Source organism: Agelaius phoeniceus, chromosome 13 (genome assembly GCF_051311805.1).
Source record: "Agelaius phoeniceus isolate bAgePho1 chromosome 13, bAgePho1.hap1, whole genome shotgun sequence".
NCBI classification, from domain to species: Eukaryota; Metazoa; Chordata; class Aves; order Passeriformes; family Icteridae; genus Agelaius; species Agelaius phoeniceus.
The window spans coordinates 3,451,683-3,479,382 of record NC_135277.1 but is presented as its reverse complement, the minus strand read 5'-3'; the positions used below and the strand labels follow the sequence as shown (position 1 = coordinate 3,479,382).

The 27,700-nt window shown below is 41.4% G+C and overlaps 1 protein-coding gene across 7 annotated transcripts in view; it reads left to right on the top strand.

Annotated features, from left to right (window-relative positions):
• MEF2A (myocyte enhancer factor 2A) overlaps nucleotides 1-27,700 on the top strand; it is an 82,161-nt gene that overhangs the window by 45,933 nt on the left and 8,528 nt on the right. The window contains exons 4-9 of one of the 7 annotated variants that reach the window (XM_077185626.1): nucleotides 9,710-9,841; nucleotides 9,907-10,044; nucleotides 12,903-13,122; nucleotides 13,318-13,377; nucleotides 23,800-23,990; nucleotides 25,571-25,594. In XM_077185626.1, the coding sequence (XP_077041741.1) occupies nucleotides 9,710-9,841; nucleotides 9,907-10,044; nucleotides 12,903-13,122; nucleotides 13,318-13,377; nucleotides 23,800-23,990; nucleotides 25,571-25,594 (765 nt within the window). Of the gene's footprint in view, nucleotides 1-9,709; nucleotides 9,842-9,906; nucleotides 10,057-12,902; nucleotides 13,123-13,317; nucleotides 13,378-23,799; nucleotides 23,991-25,570; nucleotides 25,595-27,700 lie in introns of all 7 variants that reach the window. The other 6 variants (XM_077185624.1, XM_077185625.1, XM_054642515.2 and 3 more) reach the window with 6 other exon arrangements.

Sequence of the window (27,700 nt, the reverse complement as noted above, 5' to 3'; positions counted from 1 at the left end):
TGTTTGAGCATGAGCTGCCCAAAGGAGGGGAGGGTCATCTCCAGTGCTTCACTACTCCCTGCCTTTTGGACCTCACCATGTCTGCAGTTTTTAAAATGCTGCTTTTCAATAATCTTAGTGTTTGGGCCGCGAGCTGATGGTGCTTGTGCAGCAGAAGGCTCAGGGAGTCTGTGCCTTGTTCCCTGCCAGGCTTTTACTGCAGGTGCTGTGGCCCATGGGGGCTGTAACGCTCAGCACTCACCTGGACAAAACACTTCCCTTGTGATTGCTCCTGGAGTGGTTTGGGGACCAGCTGCACCTGAAGGTAGAAAATATTGGTGGTGGCAGTTCCTGTGGTACAGACCTCTAAGTACCCTGCCAGCCTGTCAGATATGACATGTGACACACAACATGTGACACGCCTTTCTTTGCAATACTTGTGGGCGAGTACACATCCAGTTCATTTAGTGACTTGCCCAGGTTTTTTTATGTCATATCAGTGATCTGATATTTCATATGGGAGCCCTGTAAGTCATAGTGTAGACTATGCACTGCTAGGCAGGTTAGTTAAATTGGCAGTAGGGTGAATTTTAATATAAATTTTATGTTTTACTGGAAATACTAGGTAATTTCAACAGGAAGTGAATAATACATTTTTTTATTAAAAACTCCCAAATATTTTGGGAATGTTGTGAAGATTTTTTAGATCAAAGCTGTTACACATTGTCCCACTGTAAACTCTTCTATAACTGTAACAAATGGGTACCATTTAAAGCCCTGCTCTTTCCTGCAAATAAATTAAAATTCAGTACTTGCTGATTACAATGAGTTTTTGAAAAGAAAAAAAATCAAGCATTCCAGAGCCAGTTTTATCTAATGTTGACATGAATTACATGATAAAGCTTACTCATATTTCTCTGTCCCTGATTCCTGTACAGCCTTTTCTTTTTACCTCTTAAGGTCCCACCTTTGATTTCCCACCCCTTTTCACATTTAAGTCAGGACAGTCTTCAAAGTGGTGCTCTGGCTTTTGAGTAATTTGCACTAAATGGAGGCTACGCAGGAAAAAACATGTAAAATGTATTGTGTTGACACACAACTGAGAAGTTCTGTATTTGATACATGAAGTGGGACATTATTAGAGCTGTATCTGGAAGTCCCACACTCTCATTATTTGAGTTCAGTAAAAGCAGAGATGTAATTGCTTGTACCCTATTTCCTTATTTTTGGGGAGGCTCTCTGGTTCTTGTTGTACACACTGATCTCAGCTGGTACTTTCAAATACGTGTTTTCAGTTGTCTTATTCAGCTGGATTATTTTTGAGGTGTTTTATGGTGAAACAAGGTGGTTGTTCCATACAAATATTAAAGGTGTTAGAGCTTGTTCTGGGAGATGTAGCCAGTGCCCATAATCTTAGATGTGAACACTGTTTTAACAATAGCATAAATCCTTGGAATCTGCTAAACATTTTCTTTGGGAATGGTTGCCATTCGTGTTGTAATTACTGTTTTGATAGCACTAAATTATCTTGAGTACCAAGACTCTGAAACAGTTCTGTTATCCTTTCCAATTTTAAAACTGTAAAGAACTATTCAGGACAAAAAGTATTTGTAATTGCAATACTACATGGGCAGGTAGACCTAAAGAACCCCATTCTTTTTATTAAATGAATTCTAATCAGAGTTAAGCCATTTTTTTTCTTGGCAAACTCTGAGTAGGAGATAATATTTTTCCTAAAGAACTTCTAAAAGATTATGAGGGATATTATGCAGATGGATTGCTGCACTTGGAAACTTTTCATGTTCCATATGGCTTATCTGCAGTGCACTGTTGCTGAAAGGAGGCCTTCAGTCAGCTACTGCTGCTGCTGATTTATAATTTAACCATTGCAAGTATGTGAAGATCTGCACTTGGGAGGCTGAGTTTGTAGCTCTGTGTGTTGTTATTTGGGTGAGGACTGAAGTAAAGCATTTATGTACCATGAAATACCTCTTTGAATGTTCTAACATAGAGCTTTGTTTTGCTCCATTTTACCATTAGTTTTGTTTGTTGGCAAATTTTTAGTCCCTGGAAGGACTATAAAATGTATTTAATTTATATGCTAAGGAGTAATTTGTGCTTCTTGAAGATGACTATCAGTCTATTTTGTCTTTTTTTTTTATTAAAAAGATCGAGTTAAACTGGCACTTAGTACTCTTTAATGGGAAAATCTAGTTGATGGTTCTGTCTGTAAAACAGGTAAAATGCAAATCTGCTCAGTGATATAAAATTTAATGATCTACTGAGTTGGATAGAAAGTGAAACAAAGACAAATGCATCAAAAAATTGGACTTTGAGAGCTTGACTAAGCTGTCACTGTGGAAGCAGCATTATCAGTGCTAATGGATTACTAATCATTTTAAGTCTCAAGGAGTTCATTTAGGACCAAGCAATCCAGCTTGTTTGTAGGTCAGCAACTGCTTTAAAAAGTCCACAGTTCACAGATAGCGTTTCTCTAAAATCACAAATACAAGCATGAAGCTGCCTTTCCCATAGCTTCTAGTCCAGAGCTGGGTAATATTCTGGGGGTGAAGAGTGGATTTTATAGCCCAGAAAGTTCTAATTCTTTAGTAATTGCTTGTGGTTATCTACTTAAAATAATGTTTCACAGCAAAGATGCTTCAGGCTAGAATTTAAACTTCATGCCATATCAAGTCTAAAAACCTTTTGTATGTGTTATTTTATATAAATGAGAGTTTGAATCCTGAGTGCCATCTTTATCATATCTGGGAGGAATTTGACAGCTAGCTTTCATGTTTGGCAAGCCAGGGATACATGTTAAAATTTGCCAGATACTGGAAGTGGTCCAACATTTGAAACAAGACAGTGTCTTTTCTTAGAGTGGTTTATAGCAGGGACACTGATAAAATTTCAAATCATGAACATTTTTCATTTGTAAATGCTGAATACCTTTGCCTGAAATTGAACATAGAGCGTGGCTAAAAGGGCTCTTCTTTTTCTTTGTATTTGTATGGATAATCCTAGGCAGGCTTAGAAGTTTTTTATTTGTAAAACCCTGGAATAAGTAATTAATCCTAAACCTCCTTTTTTTTCTCCATAGCAAGCTATAATATTTGGCCAAGAAATACAGTATCTGTAGCAAACTTTGGGTACTGCACTCAGAATTTTTCGTGTCCATGTATTTTTGCATAATGTCAATTATTTGCTTTTTAAATATCACTACTAATTGAGCACAAGTATGGAAACTATTATTTAAGTAAGCTGAAAGGAGAGTATGTCAATAGTTCAGATTTTCTTTAGCATGCAGTATTATGGTTGGGGAGCCTGCCAGAAAGATTGGGAAGGTCTTGTTCTTTAAGAAGTTAAGCTCTCCAAGTTGCTTAGCTCATGGAAATGTCTGTCATAATCTAATTTGGCCTCCTGTGCGTTTCAGGGAAGTTTTGAAAGCTGGGCACCACTCCTTCCCTGAGCTGGTTTGGGATGGATGTGTTTGTGGCTATAATTAGAATGTGAAATTTGAACTGATAGCGTGGCAAAATGTAATTGAAAATGTGTCAGGGATACTGAAAGGAGCAGTATTAGGGCTAAATGTAAGGAGCCTCCCAACTCAAAGGACAGGAAAACAGCTCCATAAGGAAATTTGCAGATGCTTCAGTGGTTGAAGTTGAGAATATTAATACAGCCTGAGGAAAATATACTGAGTTTGTAAACATCACATAAAACAATACACTACATCTATCTGTGGAAAAAGAATTTCAGCCTACAGAAATAATGTTGATGAGTTTAAATAGACAAAACACCATTACTGAGTTGAATTATTTGGTTTTTCTCTGGCTGTTCTCGTTTGATGTTTGTGGGGATTCACTCCTGTTTGGATTTTTGACTGTGGTAAATTTGTGTACAGGCCACTGTAGGGTCAAGGTCTGACTCTGCAGAGCTGTGTTGTTAATTTAGAGAAAAGAAACGGCAATGATGATGCTTCTGTAGCCAAACTGACCCGCAGGAAGTTTAAAAACTAAAAATAGCTTTTGGTGACTAAGAATAGTCCTCGGGTACTTGAATATGTTTTATACATAATAGGGGAGACATAATGATATCTAAAGGATGAGACACCTTACCATTGTTCAGGCTGATGAAAGTGGAATATTTTGTGTTATAAAAGAAGAGAAAAACAGCCAGATTTTAGGCTCAGCTTCTTGGCAATAATATGTATCAGGAAGCAAATAATAAAACAATTGTCCTGCTTTCAGCAGGATGTTTCTCTGCATGCAAAGCCTGTAGTGATACAAGTGGTCCTTGCCTGCTGTGGGAAGGGAGCTGAGCTGCAGTAAAAGAATATGCCCTGCTTTGTCTCACTGATCTTTCATGTATTAAGAAAGAAAACTGGGTGGGAATCTGGTGCTGTGACTGCTTTATTTGTCCTTCTTTCTGTGACTATCACAGAAAAAAAAGGTGTGGCTCTTCATGTAGGATGTGACTGTCAGTGGTGGTGTGGCTGAGGTTTGCTGCTGCCAGCGGGGCTGGGCCGGTCCTGCTGCCTCCTCTGCCCACGCGTTGGCCACCCACCTATTCCTGCTGCAGATGAGTGTAAACCAGCAAAAACAAGTTAAATAAGGAATGGACGAGGAGAATTTTTTTTTTTTTTTCGTTTTAGTGAGGCAAAAATACGCTCCACTATTGCATGGCATCTCCAGAGCATCAGGGAGCTTTCATCATTTATCCTTTTGATATCCATGGTGGAGGTGCCTACCAGAGCAGCATTAATACTTAGCAGTACTCGTAGGGCTTTTCCATTACTTCAGGCCTTAGGAATATTTACACTTTAAAAAGTTATGATATTTAAAACCTATTTACTCCAAATTTGTGCTGCTTTGCAGCTTTTCCATGCTCTGATTGCAAGAGCAGAAGGAGAACTAGCCATAGGATTTAAGTGAAAGGGTTTGCCTTTTCCAAGGGAAATCACTTTTCATTTCAGTCTTAGTCAAATTTTGGACATGGTTTTCCCAGTGATTTGGGATGAAATACCAACAAAAATCCTCTCTGGCCAGCTCCAATAGTAAGTGCAAAAATAGAGCTGTTAACATGATACATGGTAGCTTTGACAGCAGCACCATTTCCTTTTTGTGTAATATTACAAGAAACCAAACACTGAGTGTTTTGAATGACCTGACACTTTTTTACACTTCATAACACTTTTTACACATGAGGTCATCCTAAATTCTTGCTTTAAGGCAGAAAAATATCATTTCCTGACGTGACAATGAACATAATCAAGTTCTTTACAGTTCTGCCAGGGCTGGTAAGGAGCCCAGATCACAATATCAGAAGTCTTGGCTTTTTAACCAAACTCACTGATGGGAGCACAAGACCCACTGATTGTGCTCTTTAATCATCAGCAACGTTTCCTTTTGGAGTGGGATGGAAAGCCTGGGTCTGGATGGGAGGGGCCAGCTGGGGGCTCTCTGGAAGCAAGGACCCATCCATGCTTATGGGTTCAGAGTTCCTGGTCCCCAGAGCTGCCCCTGAGCAGTGTCTGGAGCCCCTGGGAGCTGGGCTGGAACAAGCCTGGAGAAGGTGGTGCCTTTATCTCCTGCTCTGGGGGCTCGGACACCTTCAGGCTCCTGCCTTCCATGTGTCTCTGTTGGATTTTTTGGAAGATGATATGGTTGAATATCAGCTCTGCTTCCTCAAGGATCGAATAATAAATGACTTTATTTTGCTTTTATACTCTTTGCTATTTGTATTATCAGTTTCAGTAAAAATTATATTGAATCGTAGAGAGAAGCCAGTTATTCCTTTCTGTTGTTGTTTTGCAAGAAGCCCTTCTTCTGTTCCTTAGATGCTTCTTGCCAAGGCATGGTTCTTTTCTTAAATTAGCAAAATGCTAATTTTAATTGCAAAGTGCAATTAAAAACTACTTTGCATATGTGTGGGGAAGTTCAGGAAAATATTGGGGCTCATGTACCATGTGCTTGACTGCAATATTTAAACCCGTCATAGCTGGTCCAGCCATTCTCATACAATGTTTTCTAAGCTCTGCCATTCGAATCAAAATAAATCAATACTAGACTAAGAGTGGAATAGAAGCAGTTTACAGCTCCTGGTCATTCTGCAATATCAAGATGACCAAAGCTGTCTGGAACACTTGTGTAGTGACTTTGTGTGTCATAAAAATGTATTTTTGTGTTTCCTTCATTCTTTTAAAAAAGAGCTTTCACACCTGCATTGGATCATTGTAAATACTTAGCATTATTTTCTGAGTGAAACCAGTATTTTTCTCTCATCAGTTAGTGCAGCCTGACATCAAAGCTGCACAATCTTAGTTACTGGGGCACAATACAGTGTGTTGGCAAACATGTTGGAACAATTTCCAGTAATTTTGGCTAAGTCTTAGAGGAAGTGGAAAGTAACACAGATTTACTGAAAGGGCTACACATTCCCTTACATGATCTGGAAAACAAGACTTCACACCAGAAGGTAATTGCAGTGAGCATCCAATAACAAAACCTGAAATTTAATGTTCTTTTCCCCTCTTCCTGTGGTAATAAAAAATTATGCCTTATATCTATTAGTCTCTACTGCAAATACTATGATTTTGTTCTAAACAAGCTTGTGTATCAGAGCAGAGAAATAAAACTCTCTTCATGTTACACAAATTATTTGGTCTCACCAAATTTTTCCTCTGAACAGCCTCAAAGTTAATAACATTTTGATCTCTGTGTTAACATCTTGGAAATTGCTCAGAGAGCCGAGTTATTTACATTATTTGGAGAAACAACAAATTTTAGCCCTGGAGAATCTCGAGGGCGGAGTCAGCCCTTGTTTGTGGATTTGGCTTTGCCGGGTCCCCGCGGAGCGGTTCCCAGAGGCCGGGGCCGGTCCCCGCCGTTCCCCGCAGCGGGGCCGTGCCGGGCTCTGTGGCGGGGCCCTGCCGGGCTCTGTGGCGGGGCCCTGCCGGGCTCTGTGGCGGGGCCCGTGCCGGGCTCTGTGCCGGGCTCTGTGCCGGGCTCTGTGGCGGGGCCCTGCCGGGCTCTGTGGGACCGTGCCGGGGCCGTGCCGGGCTCTGTGGGACCGTGCCGGGGCCGTGCCGGGCTCTGTGGCGGGGCCCGTGCCGGGCTCTGTGGCGGGGCCCGTGCCGGGCTCTGTGCCGGGCTCTGTGGCGGGGCCGTGCCGGGCTCTGTGGCGGGGCCCTGCCGGGCTCTGTGGCGGGGGCTCAGTGGCGGGGCCGTGCCGGGCTCTGTGGCGGGGCCGTGGCGGGGCCGTGCCGGGCTCTGTGGCGGAGCCCGTGCCGGGCTCTGTGGCGGGGCCGCGCCGGGCTCTGTGGCGGGGCCCGTGCCGGGCTCTGTGGCGGAGCTGGCTCCCCTCGGCCGCGCCTGCCCGTGCCAACAGCTCGCGGCATTCCGTGCGCAGCCCTGGCCACCGAGCAGGAATGTTTTACTATTGTGTTACTGGGCACTGATAAAAGTTCGCAGGCTTTTTATGGTCAGGTCCTCAAAGTGGCACTTGGTGTTTTGGTGATAAGGAGGCAGAGCTCTGGCTGTTGGACCCAGCCTTATTATCTGTGACAGGGAACTGTGGCTTAAATCCCTCCACAATGACAGGAACCCCATCTGGAGTGACGGTTTCCAGAGCCTGAAACAGGAGATACTGAGGCATTTTCCTTCCTCAGGAGTCAAAGCAGAGTTAACCCCATTGTTAGCAAAAATGACACACAGTCACCGAGAGGAAGGAGGCATTTTTACATTTAAATCTCTTCCTTTTTGTTTAAATCGCAGGAGGATAATTTACCGTTGTGGGGGGATGAGTTGGCAGCATTACATTTAAAAGCTTTCACTGGATTGCTTTAGACTATCGAAAGGAGCTCTGCTGAAGCTCCTTGCTGCAAGACTTCAGTTGCCTCAGCGTGTTTGTCGCAGGAGCTGCACTCTGTGCATGTCTTGCAGCCCTTTCTTTGCAGAGCCTCCGTGCAGCTCTGTCATCGTGTGCCGGGCACCGCGCGCTGACGCCCAACGCGCCTAAAGACATTTGGCTTCTATTTCCAGAGCGCCGTGGGCTGCAGGGGTTAAGTGTAATCCAGATTACCCAGCGTTAACATTTTCCCTGCTGATATCAAAGTGTAGCAGACTGGCAGGCTGACTTGTTAGGAAGGGCTGCGAGAGGGATAACAGGCTCCGACCTTGAGAGGCCGAGCAGCCAGCCCTTGTATGGCCAAGTCCATTTACGTGTCCGGCTATTGGTCGGAGGAGCGGCATCAGAGCTGTGACAGGTGCTGGAGGAGCCTACACCTGTTTTCCCCATATGCTGATTTAGTGATTACATTTTTGTGGGAGTTCCAGATACTGTGTGGGATACGTGGAGCAAGCCAGGAAACTTGAGAAGGAATGGCAGCTTATGGTGAACTGTGATATTAAAGAATTTCAGGCAGCGAATTGGATTTTCAATTCCTGCTTTCAAACTGCGGTAGAAATAGGCAGGATTTTGCATATATATGAATAGTGAGGAAGTAGTATGTATTTTTTATTGTACTAAAAATCAGTTGACAGTAAAAAAATGCTGGTGAATACTATGAGCTAAAATGTTTTGTAAATCAGAATTTCAGTGCGTAATGGAAATTGCTTCTATAGGAAAACACGGGGGGTTTTTATGGCACTGGAAACGGCAGCTTGCAGATTTCTGATCTTCAGGGGTTTTAATGTAAAATTCATGGAATATAGATAATTTCTGACAGAAAGAAAGTATGCAACTCCCTCGTCCCTGTATGGTCCCACTGCTGCTTTATGTACGAATAACATATATCTGTTTAAAATTTTTATTGCTTTCCTTTTGAAACTTTAAAAAAAAAAAAAGATTTTTTTTCTACAGGTAGTGCTTTAAATACTGTTTTGTTATAAATTAGAGCTTGCAGAGAAAAATTTCTGATTGTGTAACAGGGTAAAAAAGAAAAACAAGAAATACAAATATATCATGTAATTTGGTCACGAGACCTGTAGTTTCACATCCTTTCTTTAATGGCTGGACTGTAGACAAGCTTGCCTTTTTTTTTTTTCCAGGGGATGTTGATGTGAGTTCTCCATCAGAAAACAGGAAGTAGCTCCATAAAGTTAGTCTGAAGGACTCTGAAAAAGCTTATATTTAGCAAACTAAGTCATTTTAGAGAGGCATTATGTAATTTCTTTTTTGCGGTTCTTGTTATCGTGCAGGATGACAGGAAGATCCTGTCTTTGTCAAGTTTCGAGATCGAATGTTACAGATATTAATGTCCTGCAGTTAGTTAACTGGATCAGAATTTTAGCCACTGTGTTTGTCTCACAATATAACTGTATGCTCTTTAAAATGTGAATATTAAAATTGGGAGCTAAAATCAATTCATTAAAGATCCAGTAAACTGGCTTTTAATTACCAGTGAATACATTAACTCCTTTGCCACAAGCTTGAATGTTCCTTGTCAGGCAACTTCTCTCCATCAGCCAGTATCTAAAAATGATTTTGCATGCAGTGCTGGGAGATGAAGTGGTTGTAGGGGGAAGTTACCTGTGAGATGGAACCTGGGTGAACCTTTTCTCTTTGTGTACTTTGCCACTACCTTGAAAGACTGATTCTGTCTGTTGCACAGTGAGTTTTGTCTGTGAAAGTTTAATGTAGTTTCAGGGGCTCTGAATGATTCAGTAGTGTACAAAACTTCTTGGCAAGTTAGTATGATTTGTATGTGAATTTTCCAATTGTATTTCAGACCTTAAGAAAGAAAGGCCTTAATGGTTGTGAGAGCCCTGATGCTGACGATTACTTTGAGCACAGTCCACTATCGGAGGACAGATTCAGCAAACTAAATGAAGATAGTGATTTTATTTTCAAGCGAGGCCCTGTAAGTACTTTTATTTTATCTCTACTTTTTATTTGTTGATCCTTTTTATTAACTTCATTATTTAGGCTCTGAACAAGAAGGAACACAGAGGGTGCGACAGCCCGGACCCTGACACTTCATATGTGCTCACGCCACATACAGAAGAAAAATATAAAAAAATTAATGAAGAGTTTGATAATATGATGCGGAATCATAAAATCGCAGTGAGTACTAAAGTATGGTTTGTGCTTCTCTTACATGCATGAGAATTTTCATGGTGTTTGCTTACCACTGAAAACAACTTCAAAAACAAGAGGATGTAATGGCTTGAGAAGGGAAAAGGACTTCTGAGGAAAAATGAGGTTGTGATACCTGGTCTTGTTAAAATGCATTTTATTGTAAAGAATAAGAAGAATCATCTCTAGCTTGGGTTTTGCACTCCCAGTTTTTCATACCTTTGGAACACAAGACAACATTTCAAAATTTCACGAGCATACTGCATTACCTAATCCTACCTAAAATATATTTACCAAGATAGGTTTTTGTTGTGGGGTGTAGGATCATTTATTTACATCTTGTAGGTCTTCATCTGTCTGGAGATCAAGATTTTACAGTATGTGACAAGCAGGCAAATAGAATTTTGTCATCTAACTAGTAGAATTTATTTTGCTCAAGTCTGGACATAGAAAGTTATTTAGATATTTAAAACCAAGGCTGCTGCAGAATGAGAGCCTCAAAAGATTGCTCCTCTGAAATTCCAACGGATACTTCCTTGAACACTGAAGGATATTTAAAAATTTTCTCCCAAGTGGCAACCCAGTGTGCAGCCATAAGTCACTTGGCTCCAGAACTTCAGTTTGGGGATAAAAGGAGTGGAAATGTTGCATGTTTTTTGTGGAGGTGTTCACGGTGACATTTAATTTCCACCTACAAAACTCAGTTAGTGTTGAGTATTACTAAGTATTTTCTAAGAAAAATAATACAGGGCTCTGGCACAGCCTTTGAATATTTTAAGAATGCAAATCATGTAGCAGTTAAAGGAGATGAACTGGGTGGGTTAATCTGCACAGACCCTGGGGCACTTGAGTAGTGTCTCCAAATGACTGCTGATATTGGAAATCATTTCATCGTTCAGAGCCTAGGAGATCTCTGGGGACTGAACAGCAAACTGACAGTCATGACACCCAGCATCACTTCTCTTATGCTTGAATAAAGCCAATATATTTTGGGTTTTCTTTGTTTTGAAGATTTTGATATCCAACATTTCCGTGTTGAGACATCTTCGGGCCCCATCTCTCAGTATGTTACAGCTCAATGGGTTTTTGGGGAACAGCCCAAATGTCTGTGTGGCCATTAGTGTAAATAAAAAGGGCAACGTTATTTTTTAGCTCTACAGCTCTGTGTTTGTAACTCAAATTTGACCAATTATGTTTCTGTTTCCAGTACTTCTGGGGCTGTATAAGAACACAGTTTCTCTTGTTCTCGAGCACTCATTGCTGTCAAAGGATAGGAATGAGGCAAAGCATGAAGAATTCGGTCGTAACCAAATGAACACCATAGATGGGCAGACAGCCTTCATTGTAAGGTGTGGGGGGAGGCTGTCACTTATTGGTTCTGTATTGAGAAACCTACAGAAAAAATGTTCCAGCTGTTCCCTCCTAGCAGTGTGTTCAGCATACTTCAGGTATTTCCAGTTTAGTCTGAGCTGCTTGACAGTGTGCTGTGTAAAAACACCCTGGGTTTGGTAGATACTGAGTAGTTTCCAGTAGTTTCCCCTGAAAACAAGCACCAGCAGGGCTTGTCATTGGTTAGATACTGTGAATGATTTGCTAGCTTTGTGTTGTTCTGCTTCATTAATTTTTCCTTCCATCTGTGCCAAAAATTGATGATTATTCTTAGAATGCTTCAGTAGGGACATTGTTGTTGGCTCTCACTAGTAAGAGGTTTTGTTTCTTGTAGAGAATATATTCTGCTCTCTGAATTAGTATAGTTGTTGTTATATTTCTTGTATTATCTAACTTTTCATGCAGAAGTATCATTTTAAGTGATTTTTAAGCTACACATGATGAAATTGCATTTTTTTAAAGTGTTCTTGATAGGTCATGTGTGTTGGTCATTTGCCTTTGACCCCTCAATCACAGCTATCACCTCTCTCTATTCTGTCAATAAATACTACTGGGTTTTTGTCCTTAAATTGTACCTGTCATGGTTTTGTTTCCAGTAATTATGAGAGTTGTGAAAAAAAATAGTCCCTTTTGTTTCAGAAACCCATCACTGTCAAAGGATAGGAATGAGACAAAGGCCAAAGAAGTTAGTCATGACCAAATGAGTACCATAGATGGGCAGGCAGCTCAGCTTTTGATTCAATAGCTGTTGAATAACAAACATATATACTGCAGAAAAACAGTTGCCTTTTAAATAATCCTGTAAAACCTAGAATTTAAAAAATCAGATTTGCAAAAAAGATGGAATGGTTATTAAAGCAGGGGTTTGGGCAGCCTGAAATGTTTCAATTCAAGTTATTGAACTTTGTGATTTTCTAAAGATCTGTTTATTTTTTTAAACTGTTGAAAAACAAAGTGTTAGAGATTAATAGTAATATATTGGCAAAGTTATTACTAGAAAATGTTATTACTAACTTGTTCTTTTTTGTGTGATAATTGTTTGTAATGTGCATGTTTATGCTTAAATTTTGAAGGTTCAACAGTTCATTGATTTGTAGACATGTTTAGCTTGTCATTGCTTTGTAATAATCCAAATTAACTGTTAGATTTATTGTATTTATAAGCTTGTGAATTCATGTGAATACTTTTAGTTTTCTCTGTTTGAACTTTACATATTTGAGAAGTTTTGAGTAATTCTTTGGCACTGTAAATTATGTGATGTGTAAGAATTTAACACCATACTTTACAACAAATGGATGTTTTAAAACTGTAAGCTTAATAGAGTTTAAAAACTAACAGAATTAACTTTAATAAAAACCAACAAACTGCCGTGACAGAATTTTTCTGATGTGCTGTTTCTGCAAACACAGTTAATGCTAACGGCGCTGTCTCCTTGTTCCTCGTCTTCTCTCCCGCAGCCCGGCTTGCCCGCCCAGAACTTCTCCATGTCGGTGACGGTTCCGGTGTCCAATCCCAACACTTTAACCTACAGCAACCCCGGGAGCTCCCTGGTGTCCCCATCCCTGGCTGCCAGCTCCTCTCTGACGGACACCACCATGCTGTCCCCACCCCAGAGCACCCTGCACCGCAACGTGTCCCCCGGGGCGCCGCAGAGACCGCCCAGCGCCGGCAACGCAGGTGAGGCCGCTGCTGCTGCTGCTGCTGCCCCTCCTTCCACACCTGGCCATCCCCTGCCAGAGCCCACAGGAGCCCTCCTGACTAACAGGCTCTCAGTGCTGCCAGTGCCTTTGCACAGCTCAAGTTTTGATGTACAGAATTCCACAGTACTGTCATGGGGCAAGTCAGTTTAATGCTCTGGCTTATTTTGATTAGGTGGAATGCTGGGGACAACTGATCTCTCAGTGCCAAATGGAGCTGGTACCAGTCCAGTGGGTAAGTGCAGTATCGTGTCTTTGTTATAATAAATAGTCTCGTGGTTTCAGTTTCTCAGTTTTTCAAAAGCAATTTTTTATTTTGACTCTTTGGAAAAAGGGGTTGTGGGAGAACAAAGGTCGTAATTTTTTTAGCTGCACTGTTATTGTCAAGTTTTATAAATTATTATCAGGCATTTAACTTTTTACTGCTGTGCCCTTTCCACTTCAGTAATATTTGCCTTTTTTATTTTAGTGGTTTTCAGTAGTAGCATGCTGCTGCTTTTGTGTTTCTCTACAGGTGTAATTACAGCATTCTAGAAACATCTTATGTTTGCCAAATCTGAACTATTGCACTAAAGGCAGCTCAGCTCAGTTCTCAAATTCAGTATTTGCAGGACCTGGATGTTTGATACTGGTTGTGGTGCCAATCAGAATGAAGCAAATACAGACTGTGTTGTTTGTATTGCCATGTGTATCTTGCTAATCATTTTCTAGCAATTACATGAAGAAAGCAATAAATCTTGGAAACTGATAGCTAGGATCTGTCTTAGTTTTGGATGATGATCAGAATTTCTTTTGAAAACAAATTAGAGATCTTGCCAAAAATCAAATCCACAATATTTTTTGGCCTTCAGTAAAAATATATGATAGCACTTTTTCATTTCAATGATATTTTGTCTCCCCTAAACAAAATTTAGCACTCTGATAGAGGGGCAGGCAGCCACTGAAATGTGTCGTGCCACAGACAGACAAAATAAATGACAGCTCACCCACTTTGGTCACATTCCTCCTGCGCCTCTGGAAGCCGTGCTGGCTGAAGGTCAGTTTTGCAAACACACCCAACTCCCCTTGGGAAGTGTTCATAGCATGGAATTAGAGAAGCAACTGTTGACCTTTCAGTGTTTGCCCACTGGCTACTTAGTGTGGCAGCTGGGAAAAAGTTCTTTGAACATCAAGTCAAGCAATTGAATTGATGAATAAAAAATGCTGCAGCTCTCCAAGGCTGAAAGCACAGGATTGACTTTCCACTCTTTATCCACTCCTTGGCTATGTGCAGCAAAGATATGAAATATTAAAGAGTGGTTTCCATCAGGTAAGCAAGATTTTAAATGGAGGAAGCTTCCTCAGTTGAAAAAAGATTACTATTTTTAGAAACTGTAGAGGTCAGATGTTGATTTCCATAGAATTCTTCAAGTCAGACTAAATAAGTTTATTATCAGGCTGTTTCAGGCCTCTTTTCCCAAATCAGGCTTTATTAAGAGAAGCTTCAGATTTAAGACTCCTTCCTTCAATAAGCAAATAAAACAGTGGTTACAGTGCTTGCTATAGGGTATCAAACTCTAGAAATGCCCAGTTACAGCAGCCTGGGGGACATATATAATGCAGTAAAGTGTTTTCCTCCTTGCATTTATTAATAGTTTATGTAAAAAGTCAAAATGCATCACTTATCTCTTACTTTGCAGAATATCACACCCAAGATGTTATACATATACCCACTCACTTCTAGAAAGGTTTGTCATGCAAGTGAGAGTTGTGACTGTACAAGAACAGGGGAACATCTTTAGTGAAACTCAAATACCTGGTTAACACCAGAATGCTAAATTAGAGGGGTACCCAAAGTTGTCAGAGCTCCACTTGCTGTAAGTTCTGGCATAAAAACTTTGTAACTATTGACAGGTGCACAGGAACCTCAGTTACAGCCACAATCAAGAAATCATACGTAACCAGATTGACTAAATCTGCTGTCAACTTGAGCTTGACAGCTGCTGTTGAAATGTATCTCATGTTAATTATGTCTGCAGACAATAATGGTTTTAGTTTCTTGCTGCATTTATTGTAGAATTCACTTTTTTCTGCTTTTAGCTTCCAGGTTGGTTTTTTTTTTAACTTCTCAGGGATGGAGAATTCTCCTGTGGGTTTAGCGAAAGGTCACATGCCAAATTTGCAGCTCACAATTTATAGGAGTGATGTCAGAGGTAAAGATGGAGTACTGGCATATCCATATTCCCATATATTCTCTTATAAATAAATAAAGGAAAACTCCATCTTCTTCAATATTATGAAGTTCTTGGGAATCTGAGGTTTTTGTTCTCATTTTCTTGAAAGACACTTACATGCCTTTATCTCTTAGTAACAAGCAAGTAAAGGTTATCTTGCTTATTTGGGACCCAGTTCAAACAAAGATGTTGCATAAAATGGCTCATATTGAGTTCACACAAGTCCTTTTCTCAAGTCCTGTGTAACTTGATTGGAATGGAAATGATTTGCTTTAGCAGTCAATCTGCCAACTTAACAGTTTTTCTGTGGAAAATAACTTTGAGTAAAAATATCTGCATGTTGTAGCAAAGATTGGTAGGTGGTTTTTTATATCCAGAACAGAAAATTTTGTGATCACTTTATAATACTGAGAGCTTACTTCACATGCAGCTGTCATAACTCTGAAAAAGCATTTTCATTTTGTAATATTTTTAAAATTCTACCCACCACATAAAAAACATTTGCTGAAAATTTTTACTTGGCAAATATACCAGTTTTGAGAGGGAAAAAATGTCCAGCATTATAATGGAGTTTGCTCTAGAGCTAATTTATTTTTTCTGTTAATTAGATCAAATGTTTCTGAGCCAGATCATTGATGATCTTGTTGCTCCCTGGTCAGTGTTCAATGGGCATCAAACGTGCTCCAGGAGGCTCATAGCACCGGGATGGGGAGAACACTTCAGGCAAAGCAGAGCCTCATGTGCCCAGACACAGGGGAGAGTTTCTTTGGCTTAGGGATGGGTGGATGGATGGATGGATGGGTGGATGGATGGATGGATGGATGGATGGATGGATGGATGATGGATGGATGGATGGATGGATGATGGATGGATGGATGATGGATGGATGGATGGATGGATGGATGGATGGATGGATGGATGGATGGATGATGGATGGATGGATGGATGGATGGATGGACGGACGGATGGATGGATGGACGGATGGACGGATGGACGGACGGATGGACGGACGGATGGATGGAAGGATGATGGATGGATGGATGGATGGATGGATGATGGATGGATGGATGGGTGGATGGATGATGGATGGACGGATGGATGGATGGACGGACGGATGATGGATGGATGGATGGATGGATGGATGGATGGATGGATGGATGGACGGATGGACGGACGGACGGATGATGGATGGATGATGGATGGACGGACGGACGGATGGATGGATGGATGATGGGTGGACGGATGGATGGATGGATGGACGGATGGATGGATGGATGGATGGATGGATGGATGGATGGACGGATGGACGGACGGATGGACGGACGGATGATGGATGGATGATGGATGGACGGACGGACGGATGGATGGATGGATGATGGGTGGACGGATGGATGGATGGATGGACGGATGGATGGATGGATGGATGGATGGATGGATGGATGGATGGACGGATGATGGATGGATGGATGGACGGATGGACGGATGGATGGATGGATGATGGACGGATGGATGATGGATGGATGGATGGATGGATGGATGGATGGATGGATGGATGGATGGATGGATGGTAGATGGATGACACTCCAGTTTGCCATGAGTTCTGCATTGCTGTGTTCCAGTAGATTGGTATCACCCCATGAAGGATCCCCAGGTTCCCAGTGAAATGCACTTGCAGTGACCTTGTGCCATGCTTCAGGACTCTGAGAACCAGAAAAGCTCAGAAGCAGCACCACAGTTACTCAGTCTCTGCTTTTTCTTCCACACCTTTCACGTGTGGTGTTGAGCCAGAACCATGCCAAGGACCTGAGCTGGTTTTCAGTGCCAAGGCTGCATGAAAACCATAAACCTTGAGACCTAAGTTCTTCCCAGTTCCAGGGGATTCTTAAGGAATTTTTGGAAGTGGAGACTGTTTATGATTTCACAAAGACACAGTATTTTCTGTCTGTACATTTCTGTGTCAGTGAAATAGCCCTTCTGATCAATAATGCAGATTAAGGACACAGTTAATCTTTTGGAAAAGAAGAAAAAAAGAAGAAGAAATTCTCTTTCCTCTGACATTTTTACCAGGAGAATGGATAAAAAGATCTGGTCTGCTTGAGTACTGAATTTCTCCTCTTTGTTCCAGAGCTATATGTTCTCTAATGTCCTCACTAATCTTTAGGTTCTAAGAATGTGAAGTAACCTCAGGAATACTGATTTCCTTTGGAGCAGAACTGAAGGGTATATCTGCTGGAAAAGCTGTGTCTGGTGAGCTGTTGGATCTCTGCTAAGAGTCAGTGTAGATCATGTGTGGTCTTTTATCCTGGCCCGAGGAGGGGTTTTGCAGAGGTGCCACTGACAGCTTGCACACACCTGTAAACTGCTTGGAGTTGCCAGAAAGGGATCAAGACAGAACTGGGAATAGCCACACCTGTAAATGGTTCCCTTTGTCTCGAGGGCTTGGCTGATGGGGGAGGATAAAAGAATCTCTGAGCTTGGTTTTGCACAAGTCTGAATCTGCAGCAATCTGGAGTGCACCAGAGGCTTCAATAACAGAAAGGCTCCCTGTGCACACCTTTCCAGTCGAGTTTGGTCTGTGAAATGAGAGACACCCCAGCAGGGGTGTGCAGCTGACTCCTGAAAAACACCTCTTGCAGTTTCAGGCAAATGTTCTGCAATGATGCTACCAGCATCATCCTTAAGAAAGCAGCTTTCTGCTGCCTCTGCCCCACTCTGCCATTTCCACCATGTCCCTTTGCCAGCCTATTAAGCTGCATCAGCTCCAAGCCTTGGCCCTGTGGGAGAGGACCACCCTAGGAAAGCAGCTGCAAATAAACCCCGAGAGCACGTTCCTGCTTCAGGCTGTGCACTCCTGTGCTATTTCAGGGCTGGCCTTCCTCTTCAGTGTGACAGGTAGGAGCAGTCCCAGGCAGTGCTTCCCTGGTGAGAGCTCCTCACTTCCCAGCTGTGTGACTTCAGAGTGCTGCTAAGTGCAGCCCACAGAGGTTCCTGCCTGCTCTCAGCAGTGTCAGGCCATGGTGGCTTTGCCTTGCTCTGGTCCCTGGCAGGACACAGGGCAGTGCAGCAGGCAGGGCTTCACCTCCTCCAGGGAAGGGGCTGAGGCATCCCTGCCTGAGGAACGTGCAGCCTATGGACTGCTACAGCTGCCAGGCTCTCCTGAAGGAAAGGGACTTCTGGGAGTGGGCAGAAAGGCAGCTGTTCCACAGGGTGGGAGCTGAACCTCTTCCTTTGCTAACAAAGGCTGATCCATCCTTCTCTCTCTGATTAAATCAGCTCACAAGAAATGAGTGGCTGAAGTCGGCATTAAAAATGTGCTGGCAAGAAGAAAGAAAGTATTTGATTTTTTTTTTTACTGTAGCTCTTTCTCCTTGGAAACCACCCATCTGCATGACATGAGGTCACTTCAGCCCCTGAACTAGCCTTGGTTTCAGTTGAAATTTCATATCTTGCTATGTGTGTTTGTTATCTTAGCAAAATTTCTGATTTACTGAGAGGTACATGACAATTCTGGTCAGAATTTGCCACACAGAGAACAAATTATTAATCTCCCAGCTGGGTTAAAGTAAATCTCAACATTTACATAATGTCCCCTTGGCCAGGATACACTGCCACATCCCAGGTTGCTGTAAACATGTCATTCCTCTCCTCCTTTCTTTGCCACTCTTTACATGGGCTTTTAATAGACACACAGAAATCAGCAAGTTTAGGAAGTAAACTGATGTAATTAACTGTAATCTGTCTAATTGACAGAAGACCTAAAGGACATCCAGTTGCTGTTGGTGATGTTTCACTCAGCTACAAGAGCAATATGCCTTTATTTAGGTTTGCTATTGCATTCTGAACAATAACCACCCCTTTAAATTCTAAATATCCTTGAAAATTCTTTCTCCTTTTATGTAGCTGTAGGCAAAAGAAAATTTCCAACAACCTGGGAAATTAGCTCTTTTTAAAGTTCTGTAACATGACTAAGCATTCCCTTGACATTTAGTCATGTGTATTTCTTTTTTGCTGCCTTCTAATACCTAAAGTACTGCCTTAGAAGCATAAATCTTACATGTTAGACATATTTCAAGACTTTATATTACTATCAAAGGTATATTTTAACTCTGATTGTAGTATTATCTGAGGTATTGATTTGTAAAGATCAGTAGAAATACATTTATATCAGATTCCTTGAGATATTACAGTAAATTCTTTCCAAAGCTAATATAGAACTGGAGCTTTTTGAAACAATAGTAGAATCAGCAGTGAGTGCTGCACAGAGCTGAAAATGGCAGGAATGGCATATGCTGTTTTTAATTTGCACTTGAATCTGTCATACTAACCCCAAAGTAAACAAATTGAGCAACTCATGCACACAGAAATGCTATTGTTGGTTTTACTTGCAATATGTCCCCTTGCCCAAGGTTCTTCATGTAAATGTTTTCCTCCAGTAGATCTTATCTGGCCTCCTGATGCCTTGTGAATCAATGGCTTGTTGCAAACACAATTTTCAGTTTTCTTCTAATTGGGTGATATCTGTTGGCTTTTATGATGTCACTGGAGGCATAAATATTTATTTACTACAATCCTTACTTTTGCTTAATCTTACATGGCTTAGCTGCTTGTCCACAATTATTCCAAAACTGTGTATAACTGTGTTCAGTCTTTCTCTAAAATGAAAAACAAAGAAACAAACAAACAAAAAAAACCCCAGAAAACCAAAACCAACAAAAAAACAACAACAACAAAAAAACTACCACAAAACAACCAACCCCCCCTCCCAAAAAACCCAAAAAAACAAAAGACCCACACCAAAAAAGAAAGATTAATGGCATCAATGCCTGTAATTTATTCCTTGAGTAGTAATAAGTACATGGAGTACTTTCCAGCCACGTGTGTTCATTGTTTCAGCTGATGTGATTTATATAGTGAAATATGAGTCTGGCTCATGTAATTGAATGCTGTGTCTTGGGCTGCAGGACAGTAAATGAGATTAAGCTGTATTATGTCTCTGAAGGCAGAATATCCAGTTGGTATCATGGGTGGGATGTCACATTTCACTTCAGAAAAGGTGTTGCTTCAAAAGTAAACACTTTCTGACTAAACAAGAAGTAAGCTAATGTACGTTGGCAGGTTTTGTTATCATCAAATCTAATTAAATTATGATTCATATAATTGAGAGCTTATATTTGCATTGGTGTCTGTTTTCCAAAGGACTGTTTTGAACATGCTTTCACGTCTGTTTTAAGGAATTAGAGTTAAATAAAACTCTTCCTTCGGAACTAAAAATGGTTGTATTTTTACACATATGTGGGATTTTATATTCTGCTCCGATTTCCAGTTTGAAAACATTTTTATACATAAAGTATTGTCTTTGGGGAAGATCTATAGCAGGTGGGGTAGGAACAATTTCTGTATTATATGAAATAGTAAGTAGAATTTATGGGGTTATTAAGGCCTCGGTTTGGCAAAGGGCTGTGTGGTTGCATCATCCTGTACTCATTATCTTTTTCTGGCTCCTGACCTTGCTCTAAGAAATACCACACATTTAGTTATCCTTTCACTCTTAACTGGTAATTTGATTTTCTTATTAGATTATTAAAAGGAAAAAGGCTTGAAGTTTCATACTAAAAAGGAATATTCTGCACTCTTATTGCAGCCCCAGCATATGATCCTTCAGGTGATCGATACAGACACTCCAGTGTTTGCTCAGTGTTCAGTGCCAGCTCTTTATCACAAAGGGCTGCTATTGGATTCATACCCATAGTATTGCACACTTAGGAGATTTTTTTATTACTGTTTCTCCCATTTTAATTTATTCTAAACACTCCTTTTGAGAAGTGCTCAGCCTTTTGTCAGAAGAAATGCTTTGGCTGCCCTGCTGCCGCCTGATACTGCGCAGAGCAGGCAGTGGCAGAGAGTTTGTTGTTTTTGACAGCACCACTAAAAGCATGAAATGTTTCTGAAGGATTGGCAGAGCCCTGGAATAAGGGCTCAGGAAATGACTGGGTTGGGTGTGGAAGAGAGACACTGTCCAGATTTAACACACGGGCTACCGAAATACTTGAACCGGAGGACAGGAAATGGAATCATAGGATGGCCCAAAGTGTACAGAACCCCACTGTTTGTACAGAGTGGGATTGTTGGGCAGCTTAAACTGCTCAGAACTCACAGCCCTGCCTTGGAAAGGTGACACTGACAGCCCCAGTGAGTAATAAAATGCTATTTATTGTTGCATTAAAGCCCAGACTTTACTTCCATTGTAACAGTAAGTTCTTTAAATGCTCTGGCATTTTTGCTGAAAATGGGAGGTGCCATAACAAAGTTTCAGATATAATTTGGTGAATATTATGCCATTTTCTGGCATTTTTCCTCCCTAGAGTGTTTGCAAATCCATTTAATTTTTACTCTGTCCATTGTGTAGGATGTCTCTCAGTCTCTGCAGGCTGGCTGTAGCTCATGCTGCTCTCATTTATAATGGATAGGAATTGATGCATAACTGTGTTAACAAAATCAAGATTCTACGAAAACCATCTCTGTTTCAGGAACCTTAAGAGTAGCACAGAACTGAATTTCTCCTTTTGGCTTGTTGGTTTTTCCATGTGACCCAGCTGTGGAGAGTTTTCTCCTACCAGTCAAGAGTATATTTAGCTCTAGTGTGTATTCTCAGCTCCAGCCCAACTTTTCAACCATTCCACCTAAATTTTATCTCTAACCTAGAAGCATCTGAATAAATTCTGCTGTTTTCTGCTGAGGGATGTAGATCCTTTAATCACAAAATCAGTTTTTGCTGTGGTTTTTAATACAGAAGGAAGAATGCTGACATTAAAAACTTTACTTTCTGCTGTGTTCCTTCTTCCCCCCATAAGTTCTGAGTTAAAAGTCATATTCCCATACCTCCTATGCAAATGCTTCAGGAAAGTACTAAATTAGAATGACTCCTCCTTGCTCCGTTAACCTTGGAAAACTCAAGGGACATATCAGATCATCCATGTATGGTCAGGCTTTTGGCACAGTGGGAAATGCACATAGTGAGTAAATCCAGAGGAGGCCTCCTCACAGCATCCTGGTGAATTCCCATCGAGGTTCTCAGTGTGCCCTGGCTGAGTATCTTGGTGGTACCAGGCACCTCCATGAAGTTTTTTGCCCTTGCTGAGACATGTTGCTGTTCTTCCTTCTTGCTGTGCTTTTAAAGGCATTAAAGATGTTGCTAAAGAAGTTAGAATGTGACACTGACAACTTTCTTATTTTAATTGCTTTTAGATTAATATGTATTTAATGCAATAAAATTGGATTGGGCATAGGGGCCTGTTCAAATTAGAATAATAGTGCAAAATTCATGCCAGCGTGGCGCTATGGGCGATTAAGAGAGAATTTCCCACACAGTGAACTTTGTCTCCCTGATTGTGCCTATAAAAGCTGCTTTCAGACCTGCAGTGTTAGTGCAAACAGAATCTTACTATGAATTGTGTTTATTTATACACACACAGGTTCTGTAGGGTGAACTATGGGGTTCCCTGTTGCAAAATTCTCCTCAACAACTTTTTTTCTGTTTGCAGCTGAATAAGGTTTGTGTATTTTGGGAATTGTTGCTATAAATATGTTTCTGTGATTGGAATGTGGCTTTAAAGTTTTTTCTGAGAAATATATTTTGGTTAACATGATTGGTGCTTCTGTCAGGATGGGAAAATAGAATACTGGGCACTTGACTGATTTACTGCCTTGGTGCTGTTTTCTGGTCAGTTCTGAGTGTAAGCTGAGGCCTCTGCCTTGAGCGTGTTCAACTATTGGAGATTTCAGTGCTGAATCCTGGACCTGTAGGATTTAGCTTTTCCAATTCCACTTAAAATGAGTACCAGGAGTAAGACAAAGACTTTGTTAAACCTATGGACATAAATGATGTGTATATCTGGAATGAATTTGAAGGGAAAGGATTTGTTCCCCTCATTGTTGCTAAATATAATTATCAGACAGTATGTATTGATACTGAAATTAGTCCTACATGTCGTGGAGGTATATGAAGAATAAATTTGAGAAACAGAGACTTCAAGAGCTGATCTTTTGTTCTCACAGCAGCAATTCAGCATAGTCCATGCTCTCTCTGTGGGGGTGGGGACCAAGTGGGGTTGTGCAAAACCCTCACTTTTCTGCAGGCTCAGCCTGGAGGAGCTTCAAAGGGCAAACGAAACACAACGGATGTTATTAGAAATAGTTCTTTGGCAATTTGCTCTTCTCAGCGTTTAAGCTGCCACAGCGTGCCCTTGAAGTGATATTCCCTTTCCATATTGATCCTCTGGTCAGAGTGGTTTGTGTTTGTTCAATTGTTCAATACTCAGCCCCTTGTGGGAAGTTTGTTATCGGAAGTTTTACGAAATAAATATTTCATAACTGCTACGTGAGCACCAAAATTTTGTATCGTCCTTCTCCTCAGTCTTACGGTCCATTCGTTTTTCCTCTTCCAGGAAATGGCTTTGTGAATTCCCGAGCTTCACCAAGTCTACTTGGTACCAGTGGTGGTGGGAATGGCCTAGGCAAAGTCATGCCTACAAAGTCCCCACCTCCACCGGGAGGAGGAAACCTTGGCATGAACAACCGCAAACCCGACCTCCGTGTCGTCATCCCACCCTCCAGCAAGGGCATGATGCCACCACTGGTGAGTTCAAACATTTAGAGTTCTGGGTCTGGCTTTGTGGAAATGGGCTGTTCTGCCCACAGGCACAGGGAGAAACTGTCTCACCTGCTTACCATAGGGTACAGGAATAGAGGGGTGTTTGTATTCTGAAATGCCACTGATGAAAATCAGAAGTACAGATTGTGATGTGGGGAGAATTCAGCTTGTAAGGCATTTTTACAGCTGTAAAACAGCAGTCTGACCTGAATGTGGTAAGAGCACAATCATAGAGACAGGGCCGGGGTGTTTTGATCTGACATCCCTCTGACTTGGTACTGAGAACTCCGGTGGTTTGGAGGATGTGGGTTTTAAAAAGGGTTATCCATTATTCTGTGGAGGAATGGCTGATCTTATTGGTGATGTGAGCTCTATTAATGTGCCCTAAAGCACATTTTGTACCTGTTTTTCCTGGGTCGTAATGGCTGTGGGATGTGAAGTGCAGCCTGTGTGGTGAGGAAGGGCTGAGAGCAGCACTGCTGTGATGTGGCACCGTGGAACGTGCCCTTGCCTGTCCTCGGGGCTCTCGTGTCCCCAGCGGGGCCATCAAAGGGCACCGAGTGCTCTGCAGGGCTGCTCTGCTCTCTGGCATCTGGCACCAGGGTTTGTCCAGCCAGGCTGGGAATAGCACACGGCTTTGTGTCAGCCATGAGGCAGCCACGGCCTCAAGCCCAGAACAGGTCTTGCAGGAAGTGTTACTGGGTTTTTCCTTTAATTTACTTGGCCAAATCCTTTGGTCCTCGTTTTTTGCTGCCATGTAGAAATTTTCAGTGTCTCTGTGGATGTTTTCTGTATATGGAAGAATGGGCCATAACCAGGAGGAGCAGGATATAAACAACACAAGTACTCTCTGTATAATTCCTATTTGTCTTTAAGCTACAACAAGTGCTTACATTTGTTACTGGTACTCATGATGAATAATGCCAAATTAATCCAAGTAACAAAAGCTATAATTAGCCTCAGAGTAATGATTCTTGAAAAAAAAACGTTTTTCTAGGAATACTGAAGTGTAGGAGAGATAGGAAGTACACTGGCTGATCATTACAGTGACAATTACACTTTTAATTAGAAATAGAAGCATTAATTCAGTTCTGATGTTAGTGGTGCACAGCACCTGTTTAATGTTGTGTTGCAAAGAACAACATCACATTCAGCTTTGGGTTTGTCTGTGTTTTTGGGGGAATTAGGAGATTTCAGAGTAGATGCTGGCATGGAATGATGGTTGTATGTGAAGAGTGTTTTGTTGCTGAGCTGGTTATTGGATCAGTGCAGGCAGAGACTGCCGTGCTGCACCTCCCCGTGTGCAGCCGTGTCCTTGGGGTCACCAGGCTCTTGCTGCACCAATTTCCCCAAAGCCATTGTTTGCTCAGTACAGCAGGTTTTATGTGACACGAATTTCATCAAGTATTACATTTCTAGCAGTATTATCTACAGAATCAGGTAGCAAATCCACATTATTAATTAAAATGAATCAAAATCCTGAAGCACAAATGTGACTTTGTCTTTCATTTGGAAGCAATGCTATTTTTAGTAACTGTGTTATCCCTCTTGTTTGCTGAGTACAGTCGGAGGAGGATGAATTGGAGTTGGTGAGTTTGGGCTGTTGTTTGCTGAGAGACAGCAAGATGCTGGAAATGTCTTTCACTACAGCTTTTTAACTGTAGTTTCATTACATATTTTAAATAATTCCAGTGTTCCCTTGGTAGCAGACAAAAATATATTTGTTTTATCAAACTAAAAACCCGACCAATTCAAGTTGAAAACACGTTCAAAGTCAGTGCTTGCCATTTGTAAACTTCCAATTTTTTTCCCTGAAAATGTTTCTGTTTTTCTTGGAGGGAACATTGGAAAAGAGCCTTACAAAGTAACTGTCCATGTGTATAGGATGTGTACTGCCTTCTGTATGAAATACAAATAATCACTTCCTATCCCCTCAATTATTGGAATATTTTTAGGAAGTGGCTTCACTTGTGAAGTTCTTCAGATTGTAACACCAGCCCTGTGTTACTTCTCTTCCTTTCAAGGAGATGACATCATTGCTGGTGAGGTCACCTTTTTGGAGGTTAGAATTATTTCATCCTGCGTGAGATTATCAAACCACAGGGGTGTTCCCTGTTTACCAAAAGGAACAGAGAATTGCAAATGAATAATTCTACCTTTTTTTCCAGTGGAAAGACATTCTGCTTTTAAAAGGAAACTCTTGGGATTTGAGTGTTTTCTATTTTTTTTTCCCTAAAGGTTTTAACATTTGGCATTCAGTCTGGAAAATCAACGTAAGGCTAAAATAATTCGTAACTTATTTTTAGAGCAAATTTCAAATTGTTTGGCTGCTGTGGCACAAACCAGGCACAAGATGCTGTGTCAGAATCACAGAGAAATAAATTGACCTCTTGCAGACCTTGACTTCTTGTTGAACATGGACCTGTTGCTCATATGAGGCTCTAATTGCATGAAAGCATGGAAAAATTAGTGATTTAGATAAATTTCTTGATGAATGCATGCTGCTGGTTGATTTTTACCTTAAACATGAGAAATAGATTTAAAAAGTAAGGGAAAACGGGTTTTGAAATTCAAATTGAAGTTTTTAAGCATTATTGGGATGTCTTCCTAATTGAGCAGTGAAAGAGCTCTCCCACTTTCCTCTTGTCTTCAGAGTGGAGTGTCTGGTTTTCAGTGCAAGAAGGAAATCTCAGTGTAAAAACACTTGATCAGATATCATTGGAATTGGGACTGGAATTGGATTTGGATTGGGGTTGGGATGCGAGCCCCGGCCCTGCCCAGCGCAGGCAGGAGCCGCGTGGATGCCGTGTGCGGCGTGGGCCATCTAGCGATGGAAGCGGGAGCAGCTCTGCCCGGAGCAGCCCGGGAAAGGTGCAGGGTCTGCCTCAAACGCGGCACACAAACACCGGCTACACCTGCAGGCTCCTGCCTGCTGCTCATCCCTGCCTTGGGAAGCAGCTCCAGATCCCAGCTCTGAGCACCCACTCTGTGGCTGGAGCTGAGCACTGAATGTGAAAAGCAGCTACCAACGGTAGCAGAGCATGAAATAAAGATACTGAATTCTTCCTGCTGCATTTGCACCAGTTAAAAAGATTAAAAAGAAAAATCCTGAAATTTGTCATGCAAGGACAACAAATATTGGGCTCATCTAAGTATTAGTATTGCTTAGTGTCTTTGTGTGGCTGAGTGTTCCAAGAACTATATTCAGAAAGAATTTACCTCAGAAAACCACCTTTATTAGCCACTCAAAAAAAAAAATCCCATAAGGAAATCCTTTGGTCTGGATTGTTTCCCAGTATATTCCTCTTTACTTTTCCATTATGCAGTAATCCCAACTTTATAGGCAGCCATCCAAGAAAGCTTTGGAGAAAGGTCAATTCCTGACAGACACAAAAATCTGCTCTAATAACATCTCTTTATGCCAGATAAACTTGGTCTAGGGGAGATTTTCAGAAGTACGTAAGTGATTTAAAGGGATCAGTTACAGAAAATCAGAGGGACTTTCTCTGGGAGCTTTGAAACCTGGGAGCTCTGCAGCAGAGTGGGCACATCTGCCAATGTGTGTGTTTGGCAATAAATGCCAAAGAGCCCCCAAATCCTCAGGAGGCTCAAAGATGGGAATTCAAGAGCAGCCAGACACAAGAGAGATCAGAAGCTGGCAGCCAGTGACAGCTGTGGCTAATTTTAATATGGGA